General features: G+C 41.0%; 2 protein-coding genes across 4 annotated transcripts; both read right to left on the bottom strand.

Annotated features, from left to right (window-relative positions):
- Window positions 1-1,658: 1,658 nt before the first annotated feature.
- Window positions 1,659-13,598, bottom strand: LOC311061946 (heterogeneous nuclear ribonucleoprotein R-like). Of its 3 annotated transcripts, XR_014602439.1 has the most exons (15): window positions 13,342-13,598; window positions 11,513-11,673; window positions 11,142-11,260; window positions 10,940-11,047; window positions 10,722-10,835; window positions 8,700-8,876; window positions 8,321-8,456; window positions 7,660-7,865; window positions 6,466-6,615; window positions 5,860-5,981; window positions 5,227-5,768; window positions 3,529-3,584; window positions 2,428-2,498; window positions 2,043-2,255; window positions 1,659-1,821 (listed from the first exon to the last, which is right to left on the bottom strand). XR_014602439.1 is itself a non-coding variant. In XM_084080668.1 (13 exons), exons 2-12 carry the CDS (start codon window positions 11,667-11,669, stop codon window positions 3,556-3,558), a joined length of 1,860 nt encoding a protein of 619 aa, XP_083936794.1. In that variant the 5' UTR covers window positions 11,670-11,673; window positions 13,342-13,598; the 3' UTR covers window positions 2,322-2,498; window positions 3,529-3,555. The 3 variants fall into 3 exon arrangements, 2 of the variants coding, with proteins under 2 accessions (XP_083936794.1, XP_083936793.1); XM_084080668.1 differs by lacking the exons at window positions 1,659-1,821; window positions 2,043-2,255 and having other exon boundaries at window positions 2,322-2,498; XM_084080667.1 differs by lacking the exons at window positions 1,659-1,821; window positions 2,043-2,255; window positions 2,428-2,498; window positions 3,529-3,584 and having other exon boundaries at window positions 4,287-5,768; window positions 13,342-13,596.
- Window positions 13,599-14,046: 448 nt separating this feature from the next.
- On the bottom strand, window positions 14,047-17,003 carry atp5if1a (ATP synthase inhibitory factor subunit 1a). The gene is made up of 3 exons (XM_084080085.1): window positions 16,878-17,003; window positions 16,334-16,446; window positions 14,047-15,199 (listed from the first exon to the last, which is right to left on the bottom strand). Exons 1-3 carry the CDS (start codon window positions 16,947-16,949, stop codon window positions 15,058-15,060), a joined length of 327 nt encoding a protein of 108 aa, XP_083936211.1. The 5' UTR covers window positions 16,950-17,003; the 3' UTR covers window positions 14,047-15,057.
- Between the last annotated feature and the right edge of the window lie 6,634 nt (window positions 17,004-23,637).

Genomic DNA, 23,637 nt, shown 5'->3' with positions numbered 1-23,637 from the left:
TCTTCAGCGGCGTCACGTCACGTGACCGTGCACTGCCATTTGATGGAACTTCGTCGCATGACGGTGTCGCGCATCGAAAGTTATATAATCACACTATATCTGCTATTTAATTTTCTGCATTGACAATTGCGTCGTTATGATCAGTGGTGTAAAGTAACGAAGTACATGTGCTCAAGTTCTGTACAATTTTGAGGTATATTTTACTTTTTCTGTACTTTTACTTCTACTCCACTCATCTCAGAGGAAAATATTGTAGTGTTACTCCACTACAGATTTGTATACATTTTATACATTTGAAAACTTGTGAAAATGTTGTAGTTTTACTCAAGTCAATTTGTAATACTAATCTTGCACTTGTAACAGACTATTTCTACAATAGGGTATTGATACTTTTACTTCAGTACAAAATGTGAGTACTTCTTCCATCACTTCCATCATTTTTATTATAATCCTGACATGAATCTCATCAGATTATACTCATAGACTAAAATTCTACTAGATCAGAGGATCTAGTAAAGCCAAGAACTAATTTCACATACACTGTTGTTCACAAATACACCAGACGTGTAATGTATTAACATCTGCATTCTGCAAGCTTATAGATGCTTATAAATGAAGATCATCATGATTCATGATACAGCAGTATAATGGTCTTCATTTAATTCCAAAGTAGTGCCACGCCACTGCCCAGTTCTCCCTCAAAATATCACAAAGTGCCCAGTCATCTCAAGTGCCCAGTGCCTGTCTGCTGATGTAAATACACCAGACTCCAATATTAATTTGATAATAAAAAAAAGGATTTTCACACAAATCATATGACCCTTATGCAAAGAATACCATATATATGTATATAGAGGGAGAGAGATCTGTGTGTGTGTGTATAATTATGGTTACAATGAAAAAAGAATGAAGCAAGAGAAAAAGAAAAATATAGACACATACAGTGTGAAAAAATAGAAATGTCGAATGTTATGATTTACGACAGACTGAATCAACTGGAATGCATGCATGCATAAACCGTCGCTTTTTTAAAAAGTATTACATCTTGTGTACATGAGTAAAAATTTAGTTCTGGTTCCTCATACTTTGTAGCAGCAATACAAATATTGCCTGCCCTATAATGTGTGCGTGCGTTGGCTCCCCAGGTCCTGGGCAGCAGTTGGGGTAGTGTCTCTTATCTTGCTCATGGACACTTTGACACTAAGGCCACTCATCCATTGGATGCTTTCACAATTCTACAATTTGTAGAGGGAATTTCAAATTCCAGGTTTTAAGACTAGTGGTTATGTAAATGTTTGCAATTGAAGTGCCACTGAACCGTTTTTGAATACCTGAACTTTGATCTTGTTAACGGTGGTGAGGCACGGGAGGATGAGAGCTGTCAGCAACTGTACATTAATGCCAGCCTTCCGGTTTTCAGGGACAGCTTCCAGGTTCCTGACAGGTCCAATCCAACATGGGACCACACTGGAGATTCACATGGGGGTCGGACAGTCACAGGACGCACGTCCCACCAGCCCAGAATGTTTTTTTTGTCCTTTTATAGCTGTCCAAATTCGAAAATATTCCAAAGCAAAATGAGAAAACAGCAAAACATTTGTGAAAAAAATAAATAATACACAAACAAAGTGGTTTGCTTCGATAAATAGAATTTATTCTTCATTACAAGAAACAAATCCCTTTTCCAGGATGCCAACAGAGACCATTCAGAGCCTGACAGGCCTGCAGGTTCAGCTGGTGGGGCCCTGCAAGATGCTTCATTGTCTCCAGTCTGTGGATCATCTCTATGAGCCACGCTGACTGATCCAGGATCTGCTTCAGCTGGACCAGCATGAAAGAAACCATGGTTACCACTGTATCAAGATCAGTCACTGTTATTATATAAACAATAATATCAACAGTAGTAGCATAAGTAGATCACTCTTCCTGTGCCTACTTATTTTATCCATCTACTGTAGCCTCAGTGAACATTGAATAAGTAGCATGAACAGCTGACAGCGTTAGCTAGCATATTTATAAATACCATCACTGATATTTCTTACCCTTTTTCTTCTAGTCCGCATCCCTGCCATGCAGTAAACATGGACAAGTATACAGACACACATGACTACGGTGGGGAACAGCCAGGACATCTGTGTTGTAAAGTCCTGTGGAGGTGTCCTCTATTGGAGGCTTAATATACTTAAAGAGTTCCTCCTGAGGGATACCAAACCTTGCTGAGGCCCCGGCAAGCATTTGGCAGAACATGCCGAGAACTGGGAAAGGGATACACAGACATGTTTAAACATTTTGTTTCTCCGATTCCTGCAGTAAGAAGCTGATGCACAAGCTAAGCATAGTGTCACTATACAGATCTGTGATAACATGTTACAGATGGAGCTACATAATACATATTCTAAGCATTTGTTCAAATGATGAACATCTTACCAACACGTCCTGTCTGCTTGGGTCAGTATTCTTAGCTCATTCATATGGGTGGAGGGCAGCTCCCTTACTGCCTGCTGACAAGAGGCAACATATAAACAAACAATTCTGGTTGAGAGGCTGTTCAATGACTTGTTCATGACTCTTTTAATGACAAAGCATTCTTTAGAGACAACAATCATGATCTGATCAGTAGAACAGAAACAGCTTTCTGCAGTGAGGCTGTTATGCTACGAGGCCAGGCACCAGTGTCCCACCTCCGGAAACCAAATATAAGCTCTTTCTACTGCCATCTTGTGGCCTTCGGTGGTAACAATGTACTGGGTCTTCATTGTTCCAATATGAGGTGGTTTTGGCAACATCTAAATGAGTAATCCCACCTCAAACAGTGAACTTTTGAACATAATGTTCTATACGCCATGGACTGAAACCCTCTACAACCTTGGAATAGCTCAATTTAAAGTGCGTCTTACAAAACAGAACAATGGAGTTGTGGTGTGGCTTGGCCAGAGTAAAATTATGACATCTAGTGGTGAAAGAGGGTAAATGTCCTCCATTCTCCAAAGGAATGCAACATGGAGACAGCTGGGGTGATTATAGCGCAGTGGGCCAATGTAAGGAACAGTTGTTATACAATGACTACCGCTCTTACCAAATCGTTGACTGTCTGCCTTTTGGTTTAATCCAACCGAATAAAAATGACATTTGGCCACTAAGCACTGCACAAGCTGGTCAAATGCAACAACATGAAGCCAATTAAAGCCTTAAAAGCCCAATTTATACTTAATTGACAAAGTGTCATGTGACACACCAACAAAAAGAACATATTTTCAACAGAACATTTTCTATTTTTTTCCAGTTGAAAACTCCATGGTTGCTCTGAAGCAACCAGAGTGATTATTTGTAGTTTAACCAAAATGTGGGATGTTCTGAATATTGCCCACGATATAGAATTAATAATACTGAAATGTAGTATTTATATCATATATATATATATATATATTAGTAGAGGGGGGAGACGAGTGTAGCTTTGTGGCCACTAAGAGTTTGTCCAGTGATTAGAACTGTAGGTGAGGAAGACAGTACTCTGCAAGACTAGCTCACCCGTGAGTACCGTTTCAGGTGAGTTCCTCACTCTGCTGCTCTCAATGAGGCTCCACCTAGGTAGGTCGGAATAAAAGGACAGACATCAACAAAATACACTCAAATCACAGCACCAAAATAAAATGCACGATGCTGAAAGCTCTTTGCTATGGAAAAACAAACAAAAACAGAAGAAAAACAGCAATAGATGAGCTGTTGCTATGGCGTAAGCACTTGAGTTTAAAAGAATTTTAACCCTTTGGTTGGACAAATCCTGCGTGTCTTGACGAAAGATGAAACAGATGTCGAGCAGTCAATTGAGGTTCTATAATTAAAAATAACATCACAAGCTCTTCTGCCATTTGAGTGGCGATGATTTAGTGACAAATCCATTCAGCGGTCATAGTTGCTCTTAACAGATGGTCTTAAATTGAATATAGCTCCCCACAATATTGTTTTAAGACAGAATTCTTTAATTGCTGCTGGAAAATTGTGTACTGCTTGGTACGATACATGAATAATGGTTGCAAGGAATGACTGCAGACTATACTGTATATGGCATGCACTGGAAAATAAAGGGTTAAAATCCTCCAATCTTTTTTTTTCTTTTTTTTATCAAATCCCAAAAACACAGTTGGAGTTCTCTTGTCCCGTTGTGTGATTTCACAATTTCCTTGGAAAAATTTGCCTTGTTGGGGCGGGGCGGGGGCAAAAGAAACTCTCCATCCAAATGTGAGAATTAAGGTGGAAATTAAAAGTAAAATACTGAATGACACCAGTGATTTTGAGGTATCTGACAATTGAAGGATGCTCAACTGAATTTTATTGAAACGGAACAAACGTAAAAGTTATAAATACAAACATCAGAGAACAAACTGCTAAGGCTCTTAAGGTAAGCCAAACCAAATTCTATCGGGCAAGTTCAAAGAAAACATAGGAAGTTATTGATAATATCAATTTTTAAAAAACACAACGTCATCTACCGCTAGAAATGCTAGACATACACCTTGAACGTTACAAAACTTGGGTTTTCCCCCCCTCCTTCCTGTGGATTCTTTTCTCCACCACTGCAAAAAAACAAAAATGAATGAGAAGCACTAACCATATGCATTTATTTACAAGCAAGTCCCTATGCTACTATGAGAACCACAAATAGAAGGAATACAAGTAGGGAAGGGCAGGGAATGGGGGCATGGACACAAACTTCCTGCAAGGCAATTTCATGATTTAATGTCCTCTCAGACTTTGTCAAAATGAATGTCCGCTTTCTGTTTAAATGTTCACTGTTGGCTTTAAAACAACCAGGAGCAAAAAATAGGAGTGAAAGTATTTTGCATGTTTTTAAGACATACGTCCCAAAGTAACCGTACAGAGTAACAAATGATTCATCAGAACGGTTACGCTTACTTCTTCAGCCAAAACGCACTCCAGCCAATCAACTTGAGCCAATTTCTGGGGTCTGTCCATTTTTGTTGGGAGGGTGGGTGGGGGAGGAAGGATTGTGTTTGTTTTCATGACAGGTGAAGAATAAAAAGTCAATCAAAAAAATTGGAGCCAATCTCCTGATTTTTTCATTTTTTTTTTCTTTTCATTGTTCTTTTTCTCTTTTTGTTGTGTTGTCGATTACTTTGCCAAATACCTTTTGGTGCATCTACTTCCACTGTTGCCCATAAGAATCCTGTGAAAACTCCAGGGTGTCATTACTGTAACCATAGTTACCAGAATAGTCGGCCCCCTGCTGCAGTGGTTGCTGGGCGATGGGCTGGGACCCCCAGTTCTGCTGGTTGTTGGTCTGCCTGCGCTTCGAGTCGGGCTGGTTGAACACGTCAGCCTTTCTCTTCCCACCGACGTTGCCCCCGCGGTTGCCCCTGGCCCCACGCGGGCCACGGCCCCTCTGTGGCTGGAAGGGGGCACCACGCCCTCCTCTGCCGCCCCGCGGCCCGCCGAGTGGTGGCCCCCTCTGGGCGTAGCCACCTCGGCCCCGTGAAGGGGGTGCCCCGCGGGCCCTGGGCGGAGGTGGGCCCCCGCGGGCGGGCCTTCCCCCGCGGCCCCTCATGCTGTACATGTCCTCGTAGCCGCCGTAGTAGGGATCGTCGTAACCGCTGCGGTAGTCGTGGTAGTCGTACCCGTAGTAGTCATCGTAGTAGTCTTCATAACCGTAGTAATCAGGTGGGTAGGCGTAGCCTCCGCGCCCGCCACGCCCTCTGCCCCTGCCTGGAGGGGGCATGCGTGGGGGCGGGTAGTAGTAATAATCATCATACCTGCAGAATGGAAGGGGTGGTCATTATCCATTGTTATCCTCTGTGTCATTCCGTGTTCCTGTTGGTTCAGGTATTTGTGTGTGTGTCTCACCCTGTATTCCTGGTGGTCTGTCGTTGAGCCTGGCGTTCCTTCCTCTTCTTGTCTGGGGGTTTAGCCAGGACGATCTCGATCTCCTCTCCTCCAAGCTCTTTCCCATTCATTTCCTCCATCGCCTAACAGGAGCACCATTCAAGAATTAAGAATGTTCTCTCCCCTCATCACCGGCCTTCCACCCACATTCATTAATACCACAACAACAACAACAACAACAAACAAATAAAAAGCTGCCAGTACGTAAAAGAAAAACACACCAAAAAAGTTGGTCCAAAAACAAAACAGTAAAAAAAAGATTTACTAAAACATTATAGAACTATTAAAACCAGGATTGCTTCAGTATCCAACTGTGCTTTGGGGCGGCCATAGCCGAATGGGTAAAGAGCCCAGCCCGCCTGGTAAATAGAAGGTCCCAGGTTCGATTCCTGGCCCCGGAAATGTGTCGACGTGTTCCTGCTTAAGACCCATAACTGCCCTCCCCCTTGTGAAGCTGAAAACCGCATTTCCCCCGCGGGATGAAATTGGTCTTGATATTATTATTCTCAGGCCCTGACACCTGCATGTTGTGTTCCTAACTGCTATTGCTCAACTAAAACAGCCCACCTTCACAGCAGAATCTCTCTCCTCAAAATGGACGAAGGCGTAGTCTTTAAGTTTCTTCACTCGCTCCAGCTTTCCAAACTGAGAGAAGGTTTTCTCTAGAAGCTCCTCAGTAACCGGAGTGGCCAACTTCCTTACAAATAGCACCTTAACCTGCACACACACACACACACAGCAAAAGACAGGTGGAAAGGGAGAACAATGTTATAGTGTGGCAAATAACATGGTGAGAAACAAGAGAGGTGAGAGGACAAGGATGAAGGGAGAAAGAATGAAAATTGACTATTTGCATATTTGTAGAACAAATTATATCCAGCCTCATTATTGTATAAATAAAAAATACATATTGATGACTCATAGTGCACTAAAATGAAGTTCAAAATAAAATATTTTATAGTAAGTAGCCACACCTCCTGCCATGTGCATAGTTCCACAAAACCTTTCTTTCTCAAATAAATATAGTAGTTACAGTCAAGGTGGCTGGAATTATTTATACATTTTGAAAGGGATAGTATGTAGTATATACTGTAGGACCGTCTGTGTCTCTTCTAGACTTTGAAAAAAGCATTTTTCTGCTTTTCCAAAATGAACACAATAGTATGCAATTTTATTTTATGGAGAAGAGCAGCAGCAGTCCTTGTAACCATATTCTGAGGTTAAAAAACATTAGTTTATTGAAATATTGGCATTTCATTCAATTTAATTAGTTTGTACTGTATCATTGTGTCAGCCTGTCATGTTATTGTCAATCAAATTAAGCCAGGCCTCGATGTTCTGTTTGATGCATAAATGTATCAAACTAAGGAGGCCAAAATTTCCCTGAAAGACATTTCAAGGGGATTTTATTGACACAATGCAACCACTTACCTCCCATGATTTTAAATACAAATCTTAAACTCACACGTTTAAAGGGACAGCAATGACGAAATAGAGAGGATTGATTTCTGTTATATCATTTGTCTTGACTGTTGAAAGATACATTGTAAATACGTACGATTTCAATATCTCTAGTCTGGATATTGGAATATTCGTATGAAACAGTCAAAATATATCTACCACAAATGGAGAATTCAATCTTACCTACCCCAAAAGGCAACAGACACAGAGAAAGTACAGGGAGAGTGCAGAGAGACACACAAAGAGAACGACCAGAAAGGACCGTGTGAAAGATATGAAACCCCCACTTGTCTCACTGACCTTGGCCATGACCTCTGCGTCGGGCTCAGCGACGGGGTCAGCCCACTCCACGGTGACAGGGTTCCCCCAGACCTTCACCTTGCCGCTCATGAGGCGGCGGCGGGCCTGAGCGGCAGACTTGTGGTCTTCATACTCCAAGAAACAGAAGCCGCGGTTCTTCTTCTTGTCATCTGGCTGGTGGTACAGGATGACTTCCTGTAGACCCTCTGGAGGATGGAGGAGACACCACAACACAGGTCAGCAGGTAGATGGCACACCTCAGCTTTCTAACCAGGGTCCAAAACATTAGCCAACATTATCTTTGGTAAACACTGATAAGGATTGTATGGAAAGAAACCCATTTCACAATTGTAGGGAAAACTAAATTGTTATAGTACTGTAGTTCAGCCCGTTTGTATGGCATTTTCATTCGTTTACACAGGGTATTGTAAAAAGACGGAGAGGCAAGAGAAACGGGACAGTGGAGAGATACAGGAAAACGAGAGCAAAGAGGAGGGGATGACAAACGATGTTCAGGGGTTAGTTGAATGGGAACCCAACATTAATGTTTTGGATGTTTATTTGCAAATGCACAAGAAAGAACTAGAGGACACAATCCATTTTCAAACACTGGCCTAACAGTCCCACCAGTTGAGTATAAAATAAAGTGGCTGAGACCGACCTGTAACTTTGCCAAAGTCTTCCAATATGCTTTCTCTGGTCTTGTTCTTTGGAATTGATCCAACAAACAGGCGGTTGTTTGCGACTGATATGCAGACTCCTAAGTACTTCCCAGACCGGATTTCATAGTTATCACACTGAAAATAAAAAGAAGAAATTTAACAAAATGTAAGGGATAACTTCAACTGTAATAAAGTAGGTTAACCAATACTAAAGCAGGTCATATAAATGTATGCAAAAATTGGTTGGTCTAAAATGTCATGATTAATGTTTTTATGACAGTTGTGTTTCAAGGCAACACTTTCGATACCATCTCACACAATTGGGAATTGTGCAATTATTTAAGAACCCCAGATAAGGTGAGAGAATGACTGACTTACAAGTTTCACAGCCTCCTGGGCATCCTCCTTGGAACAGTAGGTAATGAAGGCATAGCCTCTGTTCTGGCCTGACAGCGGGTCCATCATTAACCTCAGGTCCCAGATAGGACCAGCCGTCTCAAAAAGCGGCACTAGTTCGTCTTCATAAAGGTCCCTGGGGATCTTTCCTACAAACACCTAAGAAGGAGACCAGACAGTGGTAAGGGCAGTGAAGAATGCACAATGAATGGATAGGAACACCGACTCATTTAGACCCTCGTGAAATGAGGCGCTTTCTTATACTTTGTCATACAACATTGTCTTGCTAAAATGGCCAATCCACAAGCTCACAATGCGTTGTGAGCTTGCCACTATATCATTTTGAATGAAAAAAAAAAAAGTTTCGCCTATATGACATGCCCAAAATGGTGATGAGGTTGAAAGTGGTTAAAGTAGTTTTTTTAGATTTATTTACTGTGTAGAATTATTATTTACAATTCATTATGTAGCAATAAGAGTAACATTGTGGAAAACAATGACAGAACACCAAAAATGGCCTCTAGAGGACACTGAAGGACTGGCAAGAAGTTAAAAGTTCAATCAGGACAAACATTAACAGTCAGGCTAAAACAAAGTTAGTCAATTTAATAAACGGCATAGTCAACAAATAACAGGAAATATATCTCAAAACATTGGCTTGCAGTTGAATTATTGCAAGCTAAAGAAATTTAACCCATTTAGGGCGGGAACCCCCATTTGTAACTATACCTTTCATGACGGGAACCCCTTTGGGGGTTCTTGTTGCCATGTACAGTATATAGCAACAGAATTATTTTGTAATCTTTGAATAAATATTTGAAGTTTTTCAAAAAACAACGGGGGATTTAGAAGGTGTTTTTAGAATCGGCCTCAGGTCTAAATGGGTAAAAAAAAAACTAACCCTAACAAAAGGCAATATATTATAATGCCTCAGAATATTGGCTCAATGGCTTGCAGTTGCATTATTGCACATATCCTAAAAAGCAATAATATTAGACCTGCCATTCAGGATGTAAAATAACATAGCCTAGTACAGGCTTATAAAACAAAATAAATAAACATTGCTAAACAGCACTGAACTGCTCACTCTCTCCTCACTTGTGCAGGGTACAGAGAGAAGCTCTTGTGATAGTGGTGGTGAAGGCAGGAAAGCAATCCCTCCTTGTTGGTTATCCACCATCTTGTCTCAGACGGTTTTCTTTGTGTGAATACATAGCCTGATAGGTTAACAACTGAAAAGTATGTGCACCCTGGGAGAGTGTAGCAACGCGAGAGAGTAGTCATCTTGCGAAGCCTGATTTATACTTGTCATACAACAGTGTGGGTGTGTTATCGAGCTTTGTGTTATCTTTTAGCTCTCTGCGTTCAGTTTTACTCTTTGACTGCCAGAGTATTTACACATCTACCCCCCTTCCCTGCCAGAGAATAACATTGCAAAAATAGGTAAACTGTGAATTTTGTCTCCGTTTATTTTTTAACATTGAAGTGAATGGAGCAGAAAATCTTCGTATCGCGTTATCTCCTGCTTCCTTTGTGATAAAAAAAAAATGTTTTTTGAAAAAAAAAATATATATAATATATATATATTTTTTCAAAAATCTCGTCAATCTCGTCGACGGCTGGCTGAGCCATGCGGAGAAAAACGAGAAATCTCGTCAATGGCAGTCAAAGAGTTAAGGAACCTGCCATGCTCTGCTGTGATTGACTCGCGTATAATGAGTCACCGACCGATTGCACAATCAGCAATTACAAATGACAGAATTCCCCAATCACATATTTAATAATTGAGGATCCCGAATGCTGGCCAAACGATCGGAGCATCCCTAGCTAAAGATTGTCGTTTGTGTCATTAAGATATGAGTGTAGAGAGAGACAGGGTGCTGAGAGTAGAGAAGGGGAAAGACATGCAACACAACCAGACATCAAAATTAGTTAGCTACCTGCACCTTCCAAAGTCATAGACTTTGGAAGTTGACCGTGAAAGTTATCATAATCCTTATTCACCTCCGTTCCAATGCCTGGCTGTGTTCCTGTGAACACTTCCTCAGGTGGCGGCCCTCCGTACTTCCTCTGCCCTGTGGTTACATCCAGGGTGTATCCTGTCCGATCCAGCAGAGCCTGAAATTGAAGTGTTCGAAAGGTTACATTTGCTTATTTTTGCATTACAGCTGCACACGAGAAGAAATATATGAAAAGTAAAATGTGCTACATATGTGTTATACCTTTATTTTTGTTTCATCTGGGCCCTTGGTGGATTCTTGTACTTTGCTTCCTTGCTTTTCCCTCTGTCTGTAGGTCTTCATAACACCACAAAGGAAAGCACTTTTGTTCTATGGAGGAAGAAAATAATTAAAGCGCACAGTTGCAAGTTACAGAGTGCCGCGAAAGAGCAGAACATGAAGGTTCTTCAGTCTGTGAGCTCACCTGCACATGGGACAGGTCACTCTCTTTGAACTGCTGCAGCACCGTCAGTGCACCTTCCTCATTGAACTCCCGCAACGCGTCAATTGCCCGCTCATCCAGGTCAGCGTACGCCACCAGGCCTTTGGGTACAAAGTCATTTTTATAACTCAAACATCTCAAGCACAGGTGGACAATGTGAGATTTCAAAGCCAGGTTGGATGTAACGTCACAGGTGTAACACTCTATACATACACATATACATTTCCTGTACACCTTAAAAAGGTAATGGCAATATTGCGAATCAAGTGTAATCAACGATTGTGGAGAAAATAGGGTAGTGGAAGTGGAGTAAAAGTTCAGTCTAAGCCGTTATGATAGCTATGAATGCCCACCTGTCTGGAAAATATTATCCAGGCTTTCTGCCACTTTGTTGGGCAGCCCAGCATCGATGAGGGTCTGGAAGTTCTCTGTATGTGTGGTGGAGACGTCCATTGGTTCCTCTTCCTCTTTGACTGGGGCTGAACTACCGTTCACCTCCGCGGCTGCCATTCTCCTGGTAAAGAAAAGGGAAAGAAATCACAATAACAACAGTGAGAAAGTCAGTTGTATTTGTCCCAATTCCCCCAATTAAATTACAAACCCAACTTGTTCTAGTTCAAATTGGCTACTTTATTTACATCAACAACACTGTCCTTGGAAGCAGTCCGATTAGCTTTCAGAGAACTTCTCTTCTTTTGAGACATACTATCAGGTGCGTCTCACAGTGTAAACACGACCCCACCTGGCTTGCAGCCAACCACCCCTGAAACATTAAATAATTGATGTCCACAAGGGAAACCGGCTCATCCACTTACTACATCTATACATATGTTGTAGTAGAGATAATCTATTAGGGCAGTGGTTCCCAAACTTTTTAGCTCAAGACCCAAAAGAGAAATTACACGTTTGCCCGAGACCCAAACTAGTGAATAGCAGATCTAAAAGCTCACATTTCGTGCCACGTTGTGAGCTTGTAGATCTGCTATTTTCACTACTTCTTAAAAGTGTTGCATTTATGGAAATTGGTTTTGTTTATGAAATACTTTTGAAAAATGAAAATTTCAATTCAAAAGGAGATGTATTGGCATGAGAATGAGAAAACATGCGTTTACATTGCCAAAACAGATGTCAAAAACATTTTTTTTAAACCTAGGTAAAATATGTACAATTGGAGGGAATTACAGCACTGTGTAAACAGAGCTGCCACATTGCAACTTGGAAAAACTGTCTTACAAAAACACGAATGTTCATTATACTGATAGAAATTGTTGTATTATTATACATGCTGGCAAGCTTGCCTAAAGCTTTTTTGAAACACATTTTTGGGGGGATTAATTTTTTTTCAGGGGTTTACAGTCAATTGGTATAAAACGTTTTGGGTCAAATAACAGCACCAGTTTATCAAGAGTATTTTAAATAGTATAGAAAAAGCAGCAGTTTGTCAAATGTGTTTAATAAAAAAGGTAGTAGCTGCGTTCCTATGTTGTACAACAGTAGGTCTATGTCCGAGGTCAACTCGGTACAGATGATTTAAAACCTGCAAGGTGACTACTACTACTACTACCAAGTTTCAATAAATTACATTTAAGACACTTTAAGATAATTTTAATACCCGGTAGAAAGTACTTGGAAGTCAATTGTATCATGCAATTAACACGAATGGAACTGAGACAATAATCTGTGTAACCTGGTAGATTTTTAAACTAGGGAGAAAAATGCCCTCTGACACGGAATTTAAGGCATAAAGTCTAAACATGACCGTAACTACATGTTATTATGGCTTGATCATGACCTACAAGCCCCCCTGCTGTGGTCTCCATCCCCCCCCTTGAGATTAAACACCAAAAGGAGAGATGCCGCCCCGCCCCCTTTAACATGCAGACAGCTAGCAAGCCAAACCGACATCAATACTACCGCTGACTGTACATTTAAACTGTAAATCAGTGAATCGACATTTAAATCAACACATACACGCTGCAGTATTATTATATACAGAGAGAGCTGAATAATCGTGCAAATGTCGTTTAACGCTTTTTTTGGCATTAAATCCATGTTGTTAGCCGTTAGCTAGTCGGTGTGGCTAGAAAGAAGGCCTTGTCGTGCAGAAAAACACCTTTCTGATTTCAAAATACGCAGGCGCCATAAAGGAAGGTTGAAATAAATAGCTTTAACGAGAGCTTACCTATCTATGTTCGGGACGAAGTTGTATTGTGCGACAATAAACGTGCAAGACTTGTCGAAAAACGGGAAAATGTGAATAATAAGAACGTTTATGGGGTCTAGAACCCACGAGACAAGATTTACCAGACCAGACAGTCCCGTCGTCGCTCCGACCGAATACCACCACTTCTCGGCAATCAACGCGAGACTTCCGGACACGGCGGTAGTGTTGCCAGATATTGCGAGAGAAATAAGCAACTAGGTCTATGAAAACAAGCCCAGAAGAAGCTACATGAGCCAGACCCACATGAGCGTCGGATATTTGAAAATAGCCGATCTACAAGCTCACAACGCGTTGCATCGTTGTGAGCTTGTAGATCTGCTATTTTTTTTTTTAAATCTTGAAAAAAAACATTTTGAATATTTCTTTTGAAAATGTTTAACACTAATCTGGTGCAGGGGTCACAAAATACCTTTAGATGAGGGGGGGGGCGGTGGCCTAGTGCAATTTAGGCCACCGCCCCTGGCAGCGGTGGCCTAGTGGTTAGAGGGGCGGCCTTGATACCGGAAGGTCCCTAGTTCGATTCCCCAATTCATCACATCAATCATGAATCACCGCTGAATAGCCCTTGAGCAAGGCTTCCATGCAGGGTCCGGCTGGAAACAAGCTTCGTGCTTAGTCCGACACCCTGGGTAAACAACAAACTTTGCTTTGCTTTGGCGTGGACAAATAGGGGCCTACATTCATTTGGGGGTCCTTGAAAAGTCAAACGTCGCTTATAATAAGCGGACATGGCAACACTGGTTGTGAACTTGTAGATCGGCTATTTTCAAAAATCCGAGTGGAGGGTTTTGGTGGCGGTAGCGCAGGACAGCACGTCACGTGACCTGAATCACCCGATCTAAATATGAATCACCACATTCAATAGTTATGGAAGAGAAAACCGAACTCCAAATGCATCAAGTACTTTTCAATTAAGTCTAAATCTACGTGTATTGTGTACCATGATCAGAGGCTGAAAACAGAGAGGTCTGGGACTCTAAATGGGAATGTTAATCCTCATGGGCGTTCATTAGTGTAATATGATCAGCGAGTGCTTTAACCACTTAAACCTCATATGGGTAACTGGAGTCCCTCAGGGCTCAATACTAGTGTATTTTCCGTTTTCTGTTAATGTAACCAACCACTGTTTAAAGTTTGACTGACTGTCATAACCTTTGCTTAATAAGGCTCGTTTATCTTTAGCTTAAACAATTAAGAATTCACACATCCCTTGAAATGTGTAGTGTGATTGCCACATATTTCCCTGCACCGTTGATAACAGAGAAACACTATGATAAAAATCCCCTCATATGCCTTTGTGCATGACAGATGCTGTACGGATAAACTTGCCTTGCCTTATCAATACTTATATATAATATATATAATACTATATGATCTCCAGATATTGACATAGATGAATAATGTCAGTTTGTGGCATCTTATACCAAAGAGGTTTAGGGGGAAATGTCCACAACATTATAATGGAAAAAATAATGCTTTATTCATAACGTCATCAGGCATAACTGTAGTAAACTGAGCTCATTCTATATATATGATAATGGCACAGAACCTGCCTCAATGTACACCCATGAGTGAGTCCACACATCCTCTGAACATTGACTTTACAAACAGGTTGGAGTTTTCCTTTTAAGGCTAGAGGGTGATGAACAGCAGTGATAAGATAATAATCCAGGATCAGTCATCATGCTTCAGCTTCCTGATTTTGCCCTTATGACGGTCGATCTCCTTCTGTAGACGTTCCACCTCCTTCTTGTGGTGATCGATCTCCTCTTCGTGGTGTTTTCTCAACGCTGCCATCTGCTCCTTCTCCTTTTGCCTGCAACATTGGAAAGTGGTTTTGGGTGGAGGAGGGGTACATCATTTTAAATTGGATAATACACTATACCAGGGGTCTTCAACGTTTTCAGGCAAAGGACCCCCTAGCTGAGAGATAGATGTATCGGGGACCCCCTCTATATTGTATAAAATTGTGTTTCAGATACATTTTTGCTGCTCTTTTTTCCTCTTTGCTCTTTGCCAAAAATAGCCGATCTACAAGCTCACAACGCCTTGCAGCGCGAGGCGTTGTGAGCTTGTGGATCTGCTATTTTTGGCTGAAGTTCTCCTCAGAAAAGGGATGCTAGGGTTCAAGTGGTTAATGTAAAGAGGGAAAAAAATCATATCATACTAAGATTTGGCAGGCCCCCTGTAGTAACTCTGAGGACCCCCTAGGGGTCCCGGACCCCCTGTTGAAGACCCCTGCACTATACACAACATATGAGATGGTATGGTGTAAGGAAGCCTACATCAAGTTTGGAAGTTTGAAAACAAGAGCACAAAACAAGAGGGGGGGGGGGCATGACTCAAAGCACAATAATAACACATCTAGGGCTGTCAAGGTTACAAATTTAAGTTGACGATTAATTGTCAGATGTCACACAAATAATTAAATAAATAATTGCGATTAATGATTTAATTGTGTTTTTGGCATTGAATATTGGAACATATAGAAATTACATTTCTGTTTGCCTATTAGGCTTCGTAATCAAAAAATTGCACAGGGCAGATATGACAAATAACTGAAATATACCAAGAAATTACTGACATTCTTATAAATGTAATAATTGATAATGATCTACAAGCAACACGTTGTAAGCTTGTAGATCTGCTATTTCTGCTGTTTTTGTATGAACATGGAAACTTTTGACAAAATAGTTGTGATTATCTCAAAGAATTGCGATTAGACAATTATGTAATCTTATTATAAAACCCTATACTGACTGTCAAATAGTTGTTTTGTGGTATGGATTCTGCCATCAACTTTATAGAGCGATTTGCAAAGTCTGATAATTTGTGTGATTGAGTAAAATTGGACCATATTGACTCAAGAGCGAGAAAAGAGGTCAACATCATCATTAGGCTGTAACCCATAAGAGGAGGAGGGGGGAGGGGGCGGGGGGTTAACGGGTACCTGAAGTATCTCTCCTCCTCTGCAGCTTGTCTCTTTCCAAACGCTCCTCCTGCCTCCCTGACGGAGCCTCCTCCACCTCCTCCCTTCCCTGCTCCTTTACCCAGCTCACCGAGCTAAGATATCATGAAATAATGGTGCTTTATATCGACATAATGTTGAACTAGAGACCACCAATAACAGAGGTAGCTCTAATGTGATGTCCAAATATCATCTTAACAGTTATTTGTTAAAGCAAGTAATTCCACTGCAGGTTTCAGATATAATTGCACACACATTCATTTATATAGAAGCTGTAGTGATACGCTTAATTTATATTCCGGGGCGTATGGCATGTGTCGCTCGCCGAAAAGATCAGATCTACAAGCTCATGCAATAGCCGAGCTTGTAGATTGGCTATTTTCGGAGTAAACAACAGCCCAGTTTCAGGTCAACGTCGACTTGCTTTTTTACATGACTCGCTCCTTAGCTGCCATCGTGAGCCGCCACCAGCTTACTCTTACACAAAACGTATCGTTCAGCAAGCCACAAGTCATCTTCCATTTACCTGGTCAGAGGACATTCGGATCTGGGTGGCGACGTAGCCCCTAAAGACAGGTCTAGTGAGAAGCCTCGCCATTGTCTGTGTCACGTTCAGTTCAGACAACTGCCACAACTACTGGTCTGGTCTGGGAACAGAACGGAGACCATGGGCGTGGTACACGGTCTGGCCGACTCTCTATTGCCGCCTGGTGGCGATTGCTTAAATTAGAACGCTATTTGCTATTTGGCCCTAAACCGAGAGTACACACAGTGGCAGTCTGGCAGACTACCTGACCACACACTGTTACTTACTGATCCAAAACTGAGGAAGACGTTGACTTTGTACAGACTCAATGACCACCACCTGGCAGTAGAAACAGGCAGACACAAACAGAACTGGCTGCCTATTAGAGAAGGCAGACTGTGTTCACTCTGCTCTCAAGGGGAGGTTGAGACAGAGCTACGCTTCCTGTTACAATGTGACAAATATAAAGATTAGAATTTAGAACATCATTCTTCCCTAAAGTGAAAGAAAATATAAATAAGTTAAGATGAGTTGTCATCAACTGAGGGACAGCCAGCCAGTGGACAGAAGAGCCAAGCACATCTGGCTAAACAAAGTCACTAACTGCTGCATATCACTGTTATCATTGTCTCATTGTTTGTTATTCACTTGTTTTCATTATTACTATATTGCTTGTTATTCATTATTGTTAAGATGTATGTTATTCACTTGTTATCTCTGTATACGTAATGTTATGACTTGTTTTATGTTAAATGTAAGCTTTGGCAATGTAAAACATATTTTATCATGCCCAAAAAAGCTTTTTTAAATTGAAAATTGATAGCTGCAAACAAACAAAAAAAAGCGCCTTCAAAAAATAATAAATACATAAATAAAGTCATAACGCAAAGATACCGCAGCACAGCTGTGTGGCACCTGGCCTGGTCACAGCACTATAGAATTTGTTTTCTTATCATTCAACCAACTGGGTTGGTGCATGTCTTGATAACAGTTTAAACAAAAGGGGTACAAAGGTCGGCTTTCTTGGAGACTCAGATTATTTTATTTTGTTTCACTATACTTGAGTGATATGGCTAATAGTTTACAGTGTTTACACAGTCCAGAGTTCACACATATTTTGAAGTGGATTAGCTACAGGTGACAACACTGGTAGAGCAAGTTCCAGTCTGTATGGAACTTGCTCTGTATGATACAGATGTAAAAAGGGAACACCTTTCCCATTAATCAGATGCAACACATAATGACAGTATCAAAAGCCTGCAGAGACCTTTCTAATTCATTTTCAGTATGTTTTCTATTATGTAGTATTAACCACCGGTCGTAACCTGTGTCAATCTAGTTCCGGTGATACAGGCATAAAGCCCTAATGCTGAAGGCAGAGGACAGAACACTCATCCATTAAGTGCTGGGTGTGGAACACCTAACAACCCTAACACAAAGGGAGGCTTTCCCACACATACAGAGGTAGAAGTCTAGTGGGTGTGTGTCACAGATGATTCATCATGGAGAGCCACAGATGTACAGGGCCCTTCTTGCACACAGACAAAGCTCATCCCCGGATGTTGTTGTATAACGCTGTTCCTTCATTCTCTCTGGTCAGTGAGTTGGTGGAGGTGCTCCCTGGCTGGATGACACCACCTGCTCCTCTGTTCTTCTTTTTCATGTCTTGTCAAAAGACATCAAATTGCTTGGAAGCGGGACTCTTTAAACCATGGGTTCTACAAGGTTTTTCAGGCCAAGGACCCCTTATCTGAGAGAGAGATGAAGCAGTGACCCCCACTACCACTTATTGGATTCATATTAAATGTGCGTTTTCAGACATCTAACCACTTAAACCCTCAATACTTTGTAAGCTTGACCTTTGGCTCGGTACTTGGCCTGTTCTTTTTTGCCTGTACACCAAACCTCTTTGCCGAAAATAGCCAATCTACAAGGTCACATCGCGACGCAGACACGTTGTGAGCTTGTAGATCTGCTATTTTCAGATAATGTTCCCCTCAGAATAGGGATGCGAGGGACCAAGTGGTCAATGTAAAAATAATATAAATAAAGTTCCTATCACACAAAGATTTGGCATTCCCCCTGCAGTATCTCTGAGGACCCCCTAGGAGTTGAAGATCCCTGCTTTAAACCATGTGTGTGTGTGTGTGTGTGTGTGTGTGTGTGTGTGTGTGTGTGTGTGTGTGTGTGTGTGTGTGTGTGTGTGTGTGTGTGTGTGTGTGTGTGTGTGTGTGTGTGTGTGTGTGTGTGTGTGTGTGTGTGTGTGTGTGTGTGTGTGTGTGTGTGTGTGTGTGTGGATATACCTGCTGTAAATGGACTTCTGGCTCAGAGCAAACTGGATTTGCTCACTGCAGCTCACCTCGCTGGGTGAAGTGTTGCCATAGGTAATAGTATCCTGGCAACAGCAGCAGCACCAACCTGAGCAAAGACAAAGTAAGGTGACACATGAGCTTACAAGATGTGGCACAGTGAGTGTCTCTGCACGAACGCCTCGCTTTCACAGCAGCTCTGCCATGCTGCTCCTCCTCAGCGTTAACCTGCAGTATTGTTTTGTGTAACATTACCTAAATGTAATTAGAAGGAGGCATTTATATGCATTATATAATTTTGCATGCTTCCATTCAGGTGGACTTGCCTCATTTTTACTTCGTCGTACCATTGTCGCAGAGCAATCTGCATTTAAAGCGATAAATGAGATGCACTTCCCAAACTCAACCCAACCCTACCCAAATGTTTATCCATCTACACAATAATTAATTGCACGTTAAAGCTCTCCCATCTTAAAAGCATGCTTACCTCTGAGAAGTACTGTAGAAAGCATTGTGGATATACAGAGCTGTGACCTTCTATTCAATCAAGAATGGAGGAGACATTTAAGTGGTATAATAGCTTTGTGTTGCTCTGATATAATTTGTGTGTTAACTTATATATTATATAAGAGTATTAAGATGTAAAGGTATTTCCTGATAATGATACAAATTGGATCTTATTTGTGAAATACATTTATGGATGGTTGTACAAAATTAACTGCATTAGTATTTCAAAGACTGGAAACACAATCTTCTAAATTCACAACTTCAGAATGTGTGCTGTTTCAGTCCTACTCATCGCTTGCCAAAGCCCAGAATTATCATAATTGTGGTACATACAGAATCTACAGCTTGCAGGGACTATAGTAGGCCAACAGGAAATCAAGTTTCAAGTCTATACAGGTTGAGTTTCATAATTTGCTAAAAATTATGTAATTAAAATCCAATGGCTTCCTTGAAAATCAAATAAACGCATATACTTTGGAAGACTCATAAATTTGCAGTCAATCATAACACAAAACACACATAATTATAATGACCCATAAGGTCAAGTATTATAATACTTAATTACTGGTCACTCACTGACTTTTTCTTTTGGCCAGGTGTATTATAATTTTCATAGTTGTAATATATTATATATTATATATATTATTATTTATTGAAATGTATTGAAATTTATTGAAAATGTTCTGGCACAGGATGCAATCCTCTACGCCAGACTCAACACAATATAAAAATATTTCTTTTCAAATTGCGACATTCACAATTCACAATGTACAACCCTTCAACCCACCCCACCCCACATACAATCCCCCACTATACATACGGTTATAGATTTAAAAATACATTATAATCACTAATGCAATATAATATATCATAAGTCACTATATAAGGTCAGTGGCTGCTTTAATTAAAATAAGCAGCATTATAGCAGTATTATATACTTTAAATTAAAGTAAAATAAATTGCATTCAATTTATACAAGAACGACACAAAACGTTTCTGCCTACACTTTCAGGAATGTAATTACTTTACTTAAAGCACATAATCACCAATATACTCACACTATAATGCATTATAACATTGATTATAATACCTTATAAGATTATTATAATCCATTATGCTTTAATGTTGACTCTCTTTTCATCTGGGGGCAACCATTTGATCCCGCCTACTCCCTATCTCATGTTACATGCAATGTGTAGCCTTATATAACAAACGCTATTAAAAGGTATAAAGGTATTCTAAAGTTCATTTTAGCCCTCTGTAGGTGTCCAAGTCTGTTAGCCTGCCTTGGTCCAGACGGCCCCTGTGGCTTAAACATATAGGACCAGAATGGAGACAAGTCCCCAGTCTGCCCGCTCCCTCCAGGGAACCACTCTCAAAACACTGCTGGCATTTAGTTATGACGCAGAAACAGCACGGTAACCTGCCACACTTTGACAGTTTTCCATTCAAGAGTCAAGAGGTACAGGGGTGGGGGGGGGGGGGGGTTATTCAACACCAATCAAGGGGAATGGAGAGAGAGAGACTGAAAGCACAGCCATGACTAAAGTGGCATAGATGTGCGTAATTTCTCCTTTTGAATCACTGAATGACTATCATCTCTCTCTGATACATACGGTAATGATTTCCTGATTCTGATAATGATAAGTGGTCTGTGATTGCTTTAAATATCAACCATTAACAACTGGTCCGTTAGCAAAACGCCTGTGGATGTGTCACTCGATATGAGAGACCAGGGGGTTCATTCTACTGTAGCTATACCCAAACAGACCAAAGTTGGCTTGGACCAACTTGGACCAACTTAGAGCCTTGTACTCTCACTAGTGAAGATAGAATGAAAAAAATCAACATAGGCCTATTGTAAACAACAGCAAAAGCTGCCATAGGGTGGCGTTAGGCCATGGGGTCACCGAAGTCACCCCATTGGGTGGCACGAGGGGGAAGGCGAGTTGAAGGTGACTGTGCCTTTGCTGTCAGGGCTCTTCGACTCTGAAATTACCTGCCCGAGGAGCTCAGGCTTTCTGAATCATTGTCCGCTTTTAAATCCCTTCTTAAAATGTACTTTTATTGAAAAGCCTTAATTGCTTCCCTTCTCACTGCATTTAATGTTTTATTTAGTTGCCGATTTTATTTTACAATTATTTCTTAAATGTCATGTAAAGCACTCTAACTTTGTGCATGTTATGATGGACTTTGTGCATGAGTGCAAATCATGATCGTGATCAAACACTCCCAAACTGCTGTACTGGGTCTTACACACTAAGGGTTAGCGTTCAAATGGGGGGTTCAAATGGAATGTTATTCACAACTCTCTGTGCATTCTTGAATATTTACTATGCTCTCAGTTACCTGTAACCACCACTAATGTCAGCAAAAACCCTGGCTGTATTGATGCACAAATTAAATTTGGATTCAAGTTCACACACACTTTGCCCTCCATATGTCATCTACCTTAACTATAGTGCATAATACACACCTGTTTACTGTAGAAAAATAAGACAGCAGCTCCTCATTGCCAAATGGCCCACTGGCCCTCTCTGTACCATGGTCTGAACTCTTACCCAGGTTTTTAACAGCTAAGCCCTGATGAGTTGATTGAACAGTGGTGTGCTCAGTCAGTCCCTCTCTGCACCTCACAGCAGGGAACAGCAGTACCTAGAGACAGGAGAGAACAGGCAACATATAAGCACACACACCACCAGAGCCGTAACACAAACCGCAACCATCTGGAAGTTAAAGCAGTACAGTTTTAAAAAACAAGATGCGACTGTCTAACAGTAATATTTAACAATTCTGCTGTATGGCTCAGAATGACCCATCCCTTAAAAAGTGTGGGTCACTGGCTTCCTTCAAAACAGGCCTGAAAATCCATCTTTCAGGAGACCAAGGGAGGTAAATGTCGCTTCTCCCACATTTTAACCCCCCTTTCCCCACCTTTTCTACCCTGTACATATGGTGTTTTGTATTTGTTGATGATATTGTATTTTGGTGATGTTGATGAATTGAATACATAGGACAGCAGTGTAAATAAGTCCACAGGACCTTTTTGTGTTACCACCCTTTTAGCCCAAGTGTATGACTGTATCCGTACTGTGTGCATTTCTGTCCAATAAAGTATTCAATCAACCAATACTGCAGTGAAAGAAATTGAACTTTTCTGGACTATTTAGACACTTTATCCATCACACTTGAGGTTGATGATGATGGCTGAATACATACCATTGTTGCTGCTGTGCACTCTAACAATTCCATGACATTATTGTGGGTGATGATTGCTGGCTTGAAACATGGAATGCATGAAGATGGAAGCAGACAGTGTATCTGTAAAGCTCTCTACAGACATTCTCTCCCTCATCCACCCTGTGGATTAGCTTCTGCTGTTTCTATAGCAACAGCCTAATTTAGTGAGATCCAGGGCCCTGTTCCTATTGCCAGCAAACTGCTAATTGATACTATGGGGGGGTATCCCCCCCATAATGTCAAATAATGTTGTGATTTTGATTTGACATTGTTGCTAAGAGGCTGATTCTGGGTGTCATACAAATGAGAAGACAAATGCATTGTTGTTAACCAACAAATACAAAGGTTTCAGTGAATCAAGTCAAATAATAGCTTTTATTTCTCAATACAATGAGATGAGGAAGGTTAAAAGAACAAAAACCTTCTCTGAGCTTTAAAACAGCTTTCTTGTGAATACATTATTATTTTTAGCTTTTGTTAATGTAAAGCATCCTTGTTTCTTTTGGGGCGCTATATAAATTCAAGTTATTATCATTATTATTAGCCATTACAGGAAAATTGGTTCTTAAGCCATCAAGTGAAAATGGTGTGATATTATATGCGCTGTGGAGTGCTGACCCCAGAGGTTGCCTGACACGTTGAGATCACCTCAAGTCCCATTATTATAACAGGACCCTAAGACATCCGTCCCTTTCAATCTGATT

This window comes from Gymnoscopelus microlampas (assembly GCF_963454915.1).
Source record: "Gymnoscopelus microlampas genome assembly, chromosome: 15".
In the NCBI taxonomy this organism is placed as follows: Eukaryota; Metazoa; Chordata; class Actinopteri; order Myctophiformes; family Myctophidae; genus Gymnoscopelus; species Gymnoscopelus microlampas.
Note: the sequence above shows the minus strand (reverse complement) of the source record. Positions and strands in the feature narration are given on the sequence as shown.